This window comes from Rhincodon typus, chromosome 5 (genome assembly GCF_021869965.1).
Source record: "Rhincodon typus isolate 14 chromosome 5, sRhiTyp1.1, whole genome shotgun sequence".
NCBI lineage: Eukaryota > Metazoa > Chordata > Chondrichthyes > Orectolobiformes > Rhincodontidae > Rhincodon > Rhincodon typus.
In genome coordinates, this window is record NC_063336.1 from 2,854,469 (window position 1) to 2,870,636 (window position 16,168).

General features: G+C 42.9%; 1 protein-coding gene across 4 annotated transcripts in view; it reads left to right on the forward strand.

Moving 5' to 3' along the window:
- znf318 (zinc finger protein 318) overlaps nucleotides 1-16,168 on the forward strand; it is a 99,239-nt gene that overhangs the window by 72,388 nt on the left and 10,683 nt on the right. For all 4 annotated transcript variants that reach the window (XR_007262082.1, XM_048596735.1, XM_048596736.1 and 1 more), the window contains 3 exons: nucleotides 5,207-6,547; nucleotides 14,750-14,849; nucleotides 15,629-15,900. Coding sequence is in view for 3 of the 4 variants with exons in the window: in XM_048596735.1 (XP_048452692.1) it covers nucleotides 5,207-6,547; nucleotides 14,750-14,849; nucleotides 15,629-15,900 (1,713 nt within the window). In the remaining variant the exon portion in view is untranslated. The remainder of the gene's footprint in view (nucleotides 1-5,206; nucleotides 6,548-14,749; nucleotides 14,850-15,628; nucleotides 15,901-16,168) is intronic.

The following is a 16,168-nucleotide window of genomic DNA, read 5'->3' on the forward strand; positions in this document are numbered from 1 at the left end:
AATTCCTGAACATCATCAAGGACACCAGAATAGAGGAGGACGAGATAATGATATCCTTCGATATAACAGCACTATTTATGTCCATAAGCATCAACATAGCCAAACAGATAATTGCCACACTGGGTGAATCAGGAAGACAGGCACCCCACGACACCAACAGCATCAACAAGGACAGCACCCTGAAACTGCTGGATATGTGCCTTGCAACGCACTTCACCTTCAATGACTGTATGTTCAAACAAATCAAAAGAATACCAGTGGGATCCTGATATCAGGACTGATTGCAGAAGCAGTAATGCAATGGTTAGAACGAACAGTAGTCCCCACTATGCAATCCAAACTCTAGGTCTGCTATGTAGATGACACCTTCATGATTATCAAACGCACAAAACTAGAGTAAACCCATTGACACATAAACAACATCCTCACCGGAATAAAATTCACACAAGATGCAGAGAACAATAACTGACTACTCCTCCTAGACATAATGGTGGAACATAAGAGCAACAGGAAACTCTAGACTACATATACAGAAAGACCACACATACGGACCAGATACTTAATTACTCCAGCAACCACCCCAACACCCATAAATGGAGCTGCATCAAGACATTATTCAAACAGGCGACAACACACTGCAACAATCTGGAATTGCGCAAAGCAGAACAGGAGCACTTATACGGAGTTTGTAAAAGGAATGGATACCCAAAAAGCACAATCCGCCGTTGACTCCGCGACAGACCACAGCAAGAAGACACAACGTGGCCAGATACACTGGTCACCCTACCATACATTATAGACATATCAGAGATGACCACTAGACTACTCAAACCCATAGGAATCAGGGTAGCCCACAAACAACCATCCTGCGACAACTACTGCCAAAGGTAAAGGATCCCATTCCCACAACCTTTTAAAATTAACATAACATACAAAATACCATGCAAGGACTGTGAAAAACATTACATAGGCCAAACTGGAAGAAAACTGACAGTAAGGATACACGAACACCAACTAGCCACCAAGAGGAATGACCAGTTCTCACTGGTCTCAATACACACTGACAAAGAAACTCACGAATTTGACTGGGACAACACGTCCATTATAGCACAAGCCAAACAGAGACATGCCAGGGAATTGCTGGAGGCCTGGCATTCCAACCGGAACTCCATCAACAAACACATTGATCTGGACCCAATATACAAACCCCTGAAAAAACAGAACCAGAAGTAATATCAACCACCCCAGCAAACCAAGGCATCTAAATAACAAGCGGGACAGAGCACCAATGCATCATTGGATGCGCACTGACGATGTTACCTAGCAGGGTGACAAAATGTCTGCAACCAAACACGCCGGTTCGATGAGCAAGTCTGCAACCTCACCCACAACCCGAGCAACAAGTCTTCTCAAATACTTTACACATTGCCTTAATATTAGGATACAGACCAAAATTTGATTGTATGGGTAAGATATAAGATGGTTTCTCAACCCTGTTCTCCTGCCTTCTCCCTGTAATCTTTGATCCTCTTACTAATCAAGAACCTATCTATCTCTGTCTTAAATACGCTCATTGACTTGGTCTTCGCAACTTCTGTGGCAGTGAGTTCCACAGATTCACCATCCTGTAGCTGAAGAAATTCCTCCTCCATCTCAGTTCTGAAGGGTTGTCCTTCCACTGATGCTGTGCTCCTGGGTCCTAGCCTGTCCTATTCGTGAAAATATCTTCTCCACGCCTACTGTTTTTCCAGGCCAGTCAGTATTCTGTAATTTTGAGTGAGATCTCCCACATCCTTCTAAACTCAGAAGTACAGTTTCAAAGTCCTCAACTGCTCCTTATATTCAGAAGTTGCACGACATCAGGTTATAGTTCAACAGGTTTATTTGAAATCACAAGCTTTCAGAACATATCCCCTTGCTCTGACTTCTGACTTTGTTCTTCCCAGTCCAACACCGGCACCTCGGCATCATGGCTCCTTCTACTGACAAGACCTTCATTCCCTGCTAGACTCTCCTTCCAATTGACTCTGGCTAGCTCCTCCCGCATGTCTTTGTAGTTACCTTTACTCAATCGTAGTACCGTTACATCTGATTCCATCTCCTTCTCAAACTACGGGGCAAAGTCTTTCATACGCACGCACCCCCCACCCCCATGGGGGTCCGTCACTTGAAGCTCCCTAATCAGTCTGCCCTATTGACACATCAAATCCAGAATTGCCTGTTTCCTAGTGGACTCTACCACAAGCTGCTCCAAAGGCCATCTTGTAGACATTTCATTAATTCCTTTTCTTGAAATCTGCTAGCAACCTGATTTACCAATCCACCTGCATATTGAAGTTCCCAATGATTATTGAAATAGTGCCTTTCTTACACACCTTTTCTATCTCCTGATTTCTGCCCCACATCCTGACTACTGCTAGTAATCCTATATGTCACTCCCATTTGGGTCTTTTTCCCTTTGCAGTTCCTCAACTCTACCCAGTTTTCTACCTCTCAACCCTAAGTCGCTTCTTGCTATCAATTTAATTTCATTTCTTACTAACAAGGCTACCCTGCCTCCTCTGCCCATCTCCCATCCTTTCGATAGGATGAGTATTCTTGAAAGTTTAGTCCCAAGCATTGATCCCCTTGCAGCCACATCCCTGTGATACACACGACATCGTTCTGACAATTTCAATCTGTGCTACAAGCTCCTTTACCTTGTTTGTATACGGTGCGCATTTATGGTTAGTACAGTGCCAGGACCCAGGTCTGTATGTCGTTTGCACATTCTCCCCGTGTTTCCATGGTTTTCCTCTGGATGCTCTGATTTCCTCCTACAGTCCAGCGATATACTTAAGAGGGAAATCAGGAGGGCAAATAAGGTTAAGGAGAATCCAAAGGGATTCTACAAATACATTAAGGACAAAAGAGTAACTAGGGAGAAAATAAGGCCTGTTAAAGATCAGCAAGGCCGTCTCTGTGTGGAACTGGAGGAGATTGGGGAGATACTGAACGAGTATCTTGCATCACTGTTTACTGTGGAGGAGGATATGGAAGATAGAGAATTTGGGGAAATAAATCGTGACATCTTAAAAAATGTCAAAGTGCAGAGGAGGAAGTGCTGGACGTCTTAAAACACATAAGGGTGGAAAAATCCCAGGGATCTGATCAAGTGTACCCTAAACTCTGTGGGAAGCTAGGGAAGTGATTGCTGGGCCCCTTGCTGAGATATTTGTATCATCGATTGCCACCGTTGAGGTGTCAGAAGACTGGAGGTTGGCTAATGGGATGCCACTATTTAAGAAAGATGGTAAGGAAAAGCAAGGGAACTATCGACAGGTGAGTCTGACATCAGTGGTGGGCAGGTTATTGGAGGGAATCCTGAGGGACAGGATTTACATGTATTTGGATTGGCAAGCACTGATTAGGGATAGGTATCATAGCTTTATGCTTGGGAAATTGTGTCTCACTAACTTGATTAAGTTTTTTGAAGAAGTAACAAAGCGTATTGATGAGGGCAGAGCCATGGACGTAATCCATATGGACTTCAGTAGGGTGTTTGACAAGGTTTCTCATGGTAGACTGGTTAGCAAGGTTAGATCACATGGAATACAGGGAGAACTAGCCATTTGGATACAGAACTGGCTTGAACGTAGGAGGCAGAGCGTGGTGGTGGAGGGTTGCTTTTCAGACTGGAGGCCTGTGACCAACAGTGTGCCTCAAGGATTGGTGCTGGGTCCACAGCTTTTCATCATTTTGTATAAATGATTTGGATGTGAACGTGAGAGGTATGGTTAGTAAGTTTGCAGATGACACCAAAATTGGAGGTGTAGTGGACAGCGAAGAAGGTTACCTCAGACTACAACAGGTCCTTGTTCAGATGGGCCAATGGGCTGAGGAATGGCAGATGGAACAATTCAGACAAATGTAATTTGCTGCATTTTGGAAAGGCAAATCAGGGCAGGACTTGTATGCTTAATGGTAAGGTCCTGAGGAGTGTTGCTGAACAAAGAGAACTTGGAGTGCAGGTTTGTAGTTCCTTGAAAGTGGATTCACCGGTAGACAGGATAGTGAAGAAGGCGTTTGGCATGCTTGCCTTTATTGGTCAGTGCATTGAATATAGGAGTTGGGAGGTCATGTTGTAGCTGTACAGGACATTGGTTAGGCCACTTTTCAAGTACTACATTCGGTTTTGGTCTCCCTGCTATAGAGAGGATGTTGTGAAATTTGAAAGGGTTGAGAAAAGATTTACAAGGGTGTTGCCAGGGTTGGAAGGTTTGAGCTATGGGGAGAGGCTGAATCAGCTGGGGCTATTTTCCCTGGGGTGTCGGAGGCTGAGGGGTGACCTTTATCGAGGTTTATAAAATCATGAGGGACATGGATAGGGCAGATAGACAAGGTTTTTTTCCCCCAGGGTGGGGAAGTCTAAAACTGGAGGGCATGAGTTTAAAGTGAGAGGGGAAATATTTCAAAGGGACCTAAATGGCAATGTTTTCATAGAGGGTGGTGCATGTATGGAACAAGCTGCCAGAGGAAGTGGTGGAGATTAGTACAATTACAACATTTCAAAGGCATCTGGATGGGTATATGAATTGAAAGAGTTAACATGTATATGAGCCAAATGCTGGCAAATGGGATTAATTTAGGATATCTGGGCGACATGGACGAGTTGAACCATAGGTTCTGTTTCCATTCTGTACAGCCCTATGACTCTATGTGCAGGTTCGGTGGATTGGCATTGCTAAATTACCCGTAGTTTCCAGGGCTGTATAAGTTATGTGGATTAGCCACGGGAAATGCAGGGTTACACAGATAGATAGGGTAGAGGTGTGTCTGGGTGGAATGTTCTTTGGAGGGTCAGTGTGATCTCGATGGGCCAATTGGCCTGCTTCCACACTGTCAGGATTCTGTGAATTACAATACCCTTAGTCCGGCATTGATCACAGCCCCTTCTCATAGTTGGGCCTTGGCTGGAAACAGTTCGTAACTGGCAAATTTAACATTCCTTCGTTCTCCAGACCAGTTTTTCAACACGAGCCCATTCAAGAATAGGAAGGTACAATGCTGCAAAAGGCCAAGTTCATACTACCTTTGTTCACTTTTTCAGTTAAAAAGCTGCATTTTAACTGCATGAATCTCCAGCAATCAGTGTTAATAATAAGGCGTTTGAAAATGTGACCATCTAACTTGACTTGTTGTCCCTATTTTGTTTCTTTTAATTTAGTTTGATGAGTATCATGGTGCCACAGTCAAGGAAAGCCCTGAGCAGCAGAAAAATTATGTTTCACCGCAAGGTTTCACACGGTTACCACAGCATGAATCAAGTTATGCTGAGACTGAACAGTTCTCTTTCATGCAAGACACGAGAGAAATTCATCAAATCACTGATCAGGGAGGTGTCCCTGGTCTGTCCAATACCAATTTCTTTTTTGAGAGGGATGTTCCAGCTAAGATTGGCACAAAATCAAATTTGGAAAGGTCTGAGATTCAGGACCGGGTTTCAGACTTCCTTCTTCCACATGAACGGGCTAGTCAAGATGGCCGTGGTTTCTGTCGTATACTTGGCTTATTAGAAGAATCTGAAAATGGGAACTTAGAAGAGAGGAGGAAGCATAATTTTCCAGATATAGAGGATGAGGAAAGGTTTCTCTATGGAGAAGATGAGGAAGAGAAAGCAGAAGGTGGGAAACATAGAGATGCTCTTGCAAACCGGAATCTCCTTCCTGTAAGACAAACCAGTCTGCCTGAAGGAGCATCTAACTTGGCAAGTGCAAAACCTGAGAAAGAATATGAAAAGATCCATGATTTACTGAAGACCATTGGACTCGATATAGGAGTAACAGAGATCAGCAAACTGGCAGCCCGTACTGAGGAACGACTGCATGGGAAAAAACCTGTAACTCGATCACCTGAACACCCACTAGGACCTCACAAAACTGCTTCCTGGGAGAAGCGAAGAAGCCGAAATGAGGCAAAATCACCAGAACCTCATACACAAACACGAACGAGGTCACACAAACTGGAAAATACCTTGGGTCCTGTGGTGAGAGAAGGCAAGGAGTCGTTTAATCGAGAAACAGCAAAAGAGCCTGAGAAAGCACGATGTCCTACAGTAATCCCAACAGTCCATAAACCTGGTTTATTGCCAATCCCATCACAAAATTATGCCATGCCACCTTACGGGCAATATCCAGCACCTCCAGTAAATTATCCACTAAATGCACCGCCACCAAACTATAATCAATATGACCCTTATGTCTCATTGTCTGCCCCAACTTGGCCAATGTACCCACCTTCACAAGTTACTGAGCCATATGCTCAGCAACCAAACAATCGAATGTTTGTGGTTATGCAGCCGCCCAAGGTCACCCGACCAAATCTAAGGGTCATTGAAACAGTTAATGATCCTGAAGACATTGCAGACCACAAGCAAAAGAATTCTGTATTGGTGCAAGTGCAGACAACACCTACTTTGAGCCAAGTTCCGGTAGCATCCTCAAATCGGATGATGCTGATGCCCAATTTTGCAGAGGAGGAGAAGAGGAAATCTGAACAGAAGCAAAAGGTTTGTCTGTGTTTGTGTGTCTTTGTCTAACATGAAAGAGGATTTAATTTTTCTTACTGCTCTCTTAGTGGGAAAGCTAAGTTGAAAGATTTCTCTTGTGCTTTGGAAATGAGATTGGAATAGTGAGATGGAATAGCTTTTGATCCTAAAAGATGTCTCTTCTGTGTGCAGTTTTGGAATCACACCATAGAAGGGAAGGGATTTTATCTGGCGAGGGCTCAGAGGAGATGTTACCATGCTGCCTGGGCTGGAGAGTTTCAGTTATGAAGAGAGATTGGATAGACAGGGATTGTATTCTTTGGAACGAAGGAGATTGAGCGGGTACATGATTGAGATGTATAAAATTATGAGAAGCTTAGATAAGGAGCAAAGAAGAAACATCTGCCCTTGCTGGAGAGATCAGTGACCAGGGGGCATAGATTTAAGGGAAAGAAGGAGTGGTTAAGAAGGCATTGAGCATACTTGCCATCAATTGCTCAGACCTTTGGGTATAGGAGTTGGGACGTCATGTTGAGGTTGTACAGAATCTTGGTAAGGCCACTTCTGGAATAGTGTGCGCAGTTCTGGTTGCCCTGTTATAGGAAGGACATTATTAAACTGGACAGGATTCAAGAAAGATTTACCAGGATGTTGCGGGGAATAGAGGGTTTGAGATATAAAAACAAACTGGAAAGGCTGGTACTTTTTTTCACTGGAGCATAGTAGGTTGAGGGGTGATCTTCGCGATTTATAAAATCATGAGGGTCATAGATAAGGTGAATGACAGCATCTTTGCTCTAGGGTGGGGGGAGTTCAAAACTGGAGGGCATATTTTTCAGGTGAGAGGAAAAAGATTTAAAAAGGGTACGAGGGTCAGCAAATTAACAGAGCGGTTCGTGTATGAAATGAACTGCCAGAGAAAGTGGTGGTTGCAGGTACAGTTACAGCATTTAAAAGACATTTGGATTGGTTCATGAATTGCAAAGGCCTGGAGGGATATGAGCCAGGAGCAGCCACGTGGGGCTAGTTTAGTTTGGGAACGTGGTCGGTGTGGGCTAGTTGGACCGAAGGTCTGTTTCCATGCTGTCTGGCTCTATGACTCTACAAGGTTTAGAAGAGATGTGAGGAAAAATTTTTACGCAGAGAATGGTGGGAATCTGGAAATGTCAACCTGCAAGGGTGGCAGAAGCAGAAATTCTCAGAACATGCAAGAAGTATTTAGATGTGCATTTGTGATGCCAAGATGTGTAAGGCTGTGGGCCGTATGCAGGAAAATGTGATTAGAGTAGTTACATGGTTGTTTTGACCGTGCTCTATGACTCTGACACTCTAGTGATGTCTTCATATTTGGAAGTTATTTATTGATATTATTTGAAATTCTTTATTGATACTTTATTGATACATTAATGATACTTTACTGAAATTCAAGTGTGGAGAATGGACCTTGCAGTTAGAAATATGTTACGTTAATTTGTAATTCTGCTGCACAACAGAGCATTGAAACTGGGATCCATGGTTGATAGAAATTCTTTGCCTCTGCCATGCAGTTGGGCAGTCCATTGTCAAATTCCTAGAGGAAATTTTGAGGCCACCTTGGCTCTGGTGTACTCTTGTGCGTTGCTGGAGACTTTGGAGTTATTTACAGTGTTTCCCTAGAAGATGTAAAGGGAAGGCGGAATAGAGCCACACAGCATGGAAACAGACCCTTTGGTCCAACTTCTCCATGGCAACCGGGTTTCCTAAACTGAACTAATCCCACTTGCCTACATTTGGTCCATATCTCTCTAAACCTTCCCTATCCAAATGTCTTTTAAATGTTGTAATTGTACCCACCTCCACCACTTCCTCTGGCAGCTCATTCGATATGCACCACCCTCTGTGTAAATAATTTGCCCCTCGGGTCCCTTTGAAATCTTTCCCCTCTCGCCTTAAACCTACACCGTCTAGTTTTGGACCCCCCCTACCCTGAGAATAAAGAGCTTGGCTATTCACATTGTATATGTCTCTCATGATTTTATAATCCTCTATAAGGCCACCCCTCTGCTTCCTACGCTTCAGGGAAAAAAAGTCCCAGCCTAACCACCCTCTCCTTATAACTCAAACCTCCATCCTTGTAAATTGTTACTGCACCATTTATCGTGTAAAAACATCCTTCCTATTGCAGGCCGACCAGAATTATAGGCAGTTTTCCAAATGTTGCCTCACCAATGTCCAATAAAGCCACAATATGACGTGCCAACTTCTATATTCAGTGCTCTGACCAATAACGGTGAACATGCCAAACACCGCCTTCACCACCCTGTCTACATGCGACGCGGCTTTCAAGGAGCTGTGCACCTGCACCTCTAGGTAGCTATAGCTCAAACCTTACAGTCTCGGTAACTTGTAAATCATTTTTGCATCCTTTCCAGTTTAATCACATTCTTCCTATACCAGAATTATATGCAGTACTCCAAATGTGACCTTAGCAGTGTCTTTTACAGCTGTAACATGATGTCCTGACTCCTGTACTCAATGCAGTATCTGATGAAGGCGAGAGTGCCAAATGCTGCCTTAAAACACCCTGTCCACCTGTGACACCACTTTGAAGGAACTGTATACCTGCATCCCTTGCTCTCTCTATTCTGCAACACTCCCCAGAGCCCTACCATTAACTCTGTAATTCCTGCACTGGTTAGTCTTACCAAAATGCAACACACATTTATCTAAATTGAACTCCATTTGCCATTCCTTGGCCCCCATTGTACTCTTAGCTAACCTTTACTAGTTGCTATACCACTAACTTTGGTATCATCTGCAAACTTACTAACCATGTCTCCTATATTCTTATCCAAATAGTTTATATAAATGATGAACAACAGTGGACCCAGCAATGATCCTTGCAGCACATGCTAGTCACAGGCCTCCAGTCTGAATAGCAACCCTCTACCACTGTCTCCTACAGTCAAGCTAATTTTGTATCCAGTTGGCCGGTTGCCCCTGGATCCCAGATGATCTAACCTTACTAACCAGCCTACCATGCGGAATCTTGTCGAAGGACTTGCTAAAATCCATGTAGACAACATCTATTGCTCTGCCTTCAAGTATGTTCTTGGTCAGCTCTTCAAAAAAACTCAGTTAAGTTTGTGAGGCATGATTTCCCACGCACAAAGCCATGCTGACTATCCCTGATCAGTCCTTGCCTTTCCAAATGATGTAGATCCTGTCTCTCAGAATCTCTACCAACAACTTAGTTGCTACTGACGTCAGGCTTACCGGTCTGTAGTTCACTGGCTTTTCTTTGCAACCTTTGTTAAGTAATGGCACAACATTAGCCACCCTCCAGTCTTCCGGCACTTCACTCATGGCTGTTGATGATATATGTATCTCTGCTAGGGCCCCACAATTTCTTCTGTAGCTACCCACAATGTCCTGGAATATACTTGATTAGGTCTTGGGGATTTACCTACCTTTATGTGTTTTAAGACGTCTAGCACCTCATCTTCTGTAATGTGGACTCCTTTCAAGAAATCACCATTTATTTCCCTGAGTTTCCTAGCTTCCACTGTCTTCCTTCAGAGTAAATACTGATATGAAATATTCTTTTAGGATCTCTCCCATCTCCTGTGGTTCCTTACATAGATGGCCTCAGTGATCTTTAGAGGGCCCTGTTCTTTTTCGAGTTATTTCTTTGCATTAGTATACTTGTTGAATCTCTTTGGATTCTCCGTAACATTATCTACCAAAGCTATCCCATCTCCTCTCTTTGCCCTCCTGAGTTCCCTCTTGATTGTTCTCCTACACCCCCTGTAGTCCTCAAGGGATTCACTTGATCCCAGCTTTCCATATCAGTCCTTTTTCTTGACCAGAGCCTTAATACCTCCAGTCATCCAGTGTTCCCTACTCCTGCAGCCTGGCCCTTCACACTAACAGGAATGTGCTCTCCCTGAACTCTCATTATCTTGCTTTAGAAAGCCCCCCACTTGCCAGATGCTCCTCTACGTGCAAACAGCCTTCCCCAATCAACTTTTGAAAGTTCCTGTCTAAGACCATCAAAATTGGCCTGCCCCACTTTAGAACTTTAACTTGTGGACCAGACTATTTCCATAACTATTTTAAAACTGATAGAATTATGGCCACTCGTCCCAGAGTGCTCCCTCACCAACACCTCAGTCACTTGCCCTGCTTTATTTCCCAAGAGGAGGTTGGGTTTTGCCCCTTCTCTAGTAGGGCCATCCAGATATCGATTGAGAGAGTGTTTGTGAACATGCTTAACAAATTCCTCCGCATCCAAGCCCTTAACACTGTGGCAGTCCCAGTCTATGTTTGTAAAGTTAAAATCCCCTACTGTTTACTTCCCTATTATTCTTAGAGCTATCTGCTCTTTGCTCCTCAATCTCCTCCTGACTATTGGTGGGTGTATTGTACAATCCCATTGAAGTGAACCATCTCCCCCATTCCTTAGTTCCACCATTATAGCTTCACTGAAATATCCTTTATAAGTACTGCTGTGATAGTTTCTCTAATCAAAAATGCCACTCCTCCTCCTCTCTTGCCTCCCTTCTATTCTTCCTATGACATCTGTACCCCGGAACACTGAGGTCGCTATAGTATCCCAATTCCATGTTCCCATCTATGCCCCAAATTCATCTGCCTTACCTGTCAGGCCTCTTGCATTGAAATAAATGCAGTTTAATTCATCAGTCTTCCCTCATTCTCTGCCGTGGTCTTCTATTTAATTTGCTCTCTTTAACTTCTGTACCAACCTCTTCTGTCTTGTCTCATTACTGCTTAGGGTCCCAAACCCCTGCCAGATGAGTTCAAACTCTCGAGTAGCTGTAGTAAATCTCTCCACCAAAATATTGATCCCCTTCCAGTTCAGGTACAACCTATATCTCTTGTACAGTCACTTATGTCCCAGAAGAGATCCCAGAGATTCAAAATCTGAAAGCCTGCCCCCTGCGTCAGCTCCTCAACTACGCATTCATCTGTCCTATCCTCCCATTCCTGCTCTCACTGGCATGTGGCACTTGGAGTAATTCAGAGATTACTGTCATTGAGCGTGACCGGCAAGAGAGTACAAACACTGGGAATTGAGCTAAGTGGAAGTTTAGGCAAGTCAGGGAGGGAGGAATTGCTTTGTCCTGTGGCGGTAATTGGGAGATGAGGGATGAGGAAAAAGTGATAGAAAAAGAAAAGATGTGCATTATAAAGTGCCTTCACCACACTGGGTGTCTTAAAGTACTTGTTATAGTGCATGCACTATAGTGTGTGAAATGCCATGAGCAAAAATGTGATAATGATCAGAAATTGTGGCCAGGAAGGGACATTAAGTGGCCAGCAGTTTGGTGAGAATAGGACCAAGAGAAGCAGAAGCCAGAGAATCATTTGGGCATCAAGTCCATGTTGGCTTCCTGTGTGATAATAACATCCTCTGGTTGGTCCCCATGCCTTATAAGTTCATTTCTTTTCTTGTTCTCCTACAGAGGAGCAAGTTAGCCATTTGCTTACTACCTTAAGTGGCTCAGAGCTAATCTAGTCCTAAGATTTAAAATAGTGCAGGAACTGATGGAAGGGTTAATAGAATGTGTAAAATTACTGAATGAATTGTTCAAATTGTCCCAGAGTTGAAATACCTAATAATAGGGGGCATGCATTTAAGTTGAGAGGGAGAAAGTTCAGAGATGTGAGGGGCAAGGTTTTTGCACAGAGACTGGTAGAAGTCTGGAACGCACTGCTAGGGGTGTTGGCAGAGGCAGATATGGTAGGGGTGTTTCAGGGACTTTTAGATAAGCATATGAACATGCAAGGAATGGAGGGATATGGACCAAGGGCAGACAAAAGGGATTATGTAAATTGGCGTCATGTTTGGCACAACATTGTGGCCCGAACAGCCTGTTCCTGTGCTGTAACTGTTCTATGTTCTATAAGTAAGGAATTAAATAAACACATTAAGGAAGGTAGGACAGATGACTATAACAGGTATAGCATATGGATGCCATTGTTCTAGGCCAGTGACATTTGCATTAAATATTTACAGCTCAAGCAGCTGAGACTTAATTGATGAACTGGAGGCCAAACTGTAGACACTGCAACACATCAGAGAGGGAGAAAAATACGTGGATGTTTTGAAGTTAGAGGCAGTCATGCTCCCTTAGGATAGGATCTTGTGATTTGGTTAATGGACGGGGAAAATACGTGTTACTGCTTGCGAGGCAGAAGTACAGTGGTCTCAGCGTTTATGGTTGTCCAGCAGATTTGAGATTCATTCTGCTTGTTTGCAAGTTTAGGGTAGATTAAATAACTGATCATGGCACTGTGGTACGTGTGTCATTAAGGTAGAGGGGAGCAACAATGCAGTTGTAGTACAGGACAGTATAATGAGGGTATTGACAATGTTCTCTTCAATCTAAGGTGTGAATCCAAAAGGCTATGTTGCTTGTCCATTGTGTGGATTCGAGGCATCCACTCCAGAGTAGAAGGGGGTGGTTCCAGTTGTTGTGATTCATGTAGGTACCCACGACACCCAGGTCTTGTTGCACCTCCCTCTTTCCCAATCTGTTGCCATTCAGATAATAATCTGCCTTCCTGTATTTGATACCAAAATGAACAACGTCACATTCATCCACATTATTTTTCCTCTGCCGTGCATTTGCTCACTCTTAACGTGCCCAAATCACACTGAAGCGTCTCTGTATCCTTACAGTTCATCCTCTTCATATGTGAAGAGCAATTAGAGTTAATGTTTCAGGCCCAGTGATCCATCCTCAGAACAGTTCTTTTGGTTTTCATCCTCTTCATGGTTCATCCTCCCACCCAATTTTATGTTGTCTGTAAACTTGGCAGTATCATATTTCATTTCCTCATCGAAATCAATCTAAAAAACAGAGGAATAAATCAGCAGTCAAGCTGAGATTCTACAAAGATGACCAAAGAAGCACTGAAGGCAAGTTGCATTCATAACAACGTAAATGCGTTCCTTGCACATGTTAAAGTGAAGAAATATGGGAGATGGTGTTGCAGTGATAATATCACTGGCTAGTAATCCCGAACTCCAGAAGAATGTTCTGGGGATGTGAGTTCAAATCCCATTGTGGCAAATTGTGAAATTTCAATTCCAGATTTTAGTGAATTTAAAGCTAACCTAATGAGACCATGTAACCACTTTCAATTTAATGAAAAAATACCATCTGGCTCAGTCATTTCTTTTTGGGAAGAGAAATCTGCCTCCCTTACCTGTTCTGGCTTATATGTGACTTAAGAGCCGCAGCAATGTTTTTGACTCTTAACTATCCTTGAAACACCCTAGTAAACCATTCACTTGTAGGGTCAGTAGAGATGGCCAGTAACTGGCGAGGAATGCCCCATCCCAAATGCGATGAATAGTTGTTACAGAGAAGTAGCTGCAAAATAACAAGCATTTTGTTCTGAATATCAAGGGGTATGTGACAATGAAGAAGAATGAGAAGCTACATAAAGGCACAAGGGCAGCACTCATCATCAAAGAATCGGATTAGTGCAGTGGTAAGAACTTAGCACCATTTAACAGTTCATGATGTTGAATTAAATGGTAACCCAAGCACAGGAATGAGTATACAAGATAAAATAAAGTAATAAAGAAACGGCAATAGTCATAGCTGATTTTAATCAACATATAACCTGGACGAATCAGGTTGGTAGTAGCCTGGATGTGTCCTTAGAATGATTTGAGAGTTTTGTGAAACGGCGATTCTAGAACCATAGAAACTGCAAGTTAACAGGTTCCGAGGTCCTGATGGATTTTAGCCTCGGATCTTAAATGATCATTCACTTAAGACCAAGGTGAGGATTTCACTGAGGTTTGAGAGTCTTTGGAATTCCCATCCTCAAAAGGCAGTGGGTGCAAAATCTTTAAATATTTTTATGGGAGAGGTTGATATGTTCTTGATTATCTCAGAAAGGCAGGAATATAGAGTTGAGGTTAAAATCAGATCACCAGTGATCTTATTGAATCATGGAGCAAATTCAGAGGGCCAAGTGGAACAGCTGTTGTTCATATGCTCCCTTAGGTTGGTTGAGATTGTGTTCCGCAGTCTAGTCTTTCAACGCTTGATCCAAAAGTGAAAGATCTTGCCTGTTTGTTACTATTTTTCTCAGGTATCATTGCTTAGATTGGGGTCTCGGGACCATGTGCTTGACAAATTAGTTAGGATGCTTTATATGCTTGTAACTTTTCATCTTTAAAACCACGTTGGTTTAACTCAGGTTCTGGAAGAGAAAGCCAAGCTCCTCAAGGAGAAAGAAGCTAGGGCGAAACGTCTGGATTATCTTGGAAATGAGCTGCAGAAACTTCGAAAACAGCAAGGTAGAAATTGCAACAGGTTGTCACGTGTTAACTTTTGACTATGTTCATGTGTTAAAGTGCACTGCTTGTTTGACAAAGAAGTGATTATCCATCTTTGTGTTTGTAATTGTAATTCTTTTATTGACCAGCTGCTTTAAAACAGTCTAACCTGTCTTTTAAAACCCCATTCCATAAAATAATTGTAGTTGACCACTATTCCATACTGCCTCTATACCAGACATCTTTTCTCTTTACTGTGGGAATTGTTTACTTCATTGTATGTTTTAAAGAGAACTTTTGTTTTTGTGGACTGTCAAGTCCCAGTATGAACCACAGTGCAGTAGGAGTTAACTGTTGTCTCAACACATGTTCTTAGGTAAGAATCACGACAAATTTCAGTTTAGGTCTTAGAGTTTTGCACTTGAGACACTGGGGAGAAAAATAACAGCCCACAGACACCTGGCTGGGATATTGACTCAGTACAGTCTTTTTTATCCACCAACAGGTGGATGATGGGCAAATGCTCAAAAAGCCTAATTTGTACTGTGGTGTACATAGGTGTTTCAGCACCACCCTTCCAGGTGGAATGTAAACCCACAAAAGTTAAGATCCACACAACACCAATAGTCTCTGAATCTATGCAGCAACTTTGGTCTGCACTCCCCTTGGCCAAGAAGCTGAAAAACGTTGATGAATCCACTGATGTAGACTCTGGGTGTGCTCAAGAGTTGCGCATTAATTGAGGTGATAAGTTTCGAAACTAAATTTTCACCTCTCCCTTCTGCCTTAAACGTGCAAAGGGGAATTGCTAAGAAAGAAACGTCGTGAGAAGGATGGACACAAGGACCCTCTTCTGGTTGAAAATGGCAAGCTACAGGAAGACATTGTGCGCCAGATGTCTTTAGTTCGTCAGCAGGTTGAGGAGACTGTTAAAAAGCTATCGGAGCTGGAGAAGGTGGCTCAGATCTTGGGGGTGGTGATTCAAGATAAAAGTTCAAAATCATCTGACAAGCACAAAGGTGATGTCTTGGAAAAGGTGCTGCTAAAAGAAGAAAATTTGGCATCGTCAAAGGTAGTGACTTTGAAATGTTTATTCAAAACTACTCGTCAGACTGCTATAAAAATGTTGGGCCCGTATAAAGGACGTCATAATATGATCTTGACCATATTTTAATTGAAAAGTTTCGTTTTGTATAAGTCGATCTTGTATTTGGCTTCATCTCTTCCAGCAGTTACTTCTCTTGGTTCTTTGAATGGATAGAGCACTGATTCTCAGGACTCTTGACAAACGTGATTGAGCCCCTCTATAAGATGCAATACCCTACCTCAACCAGCCAGCT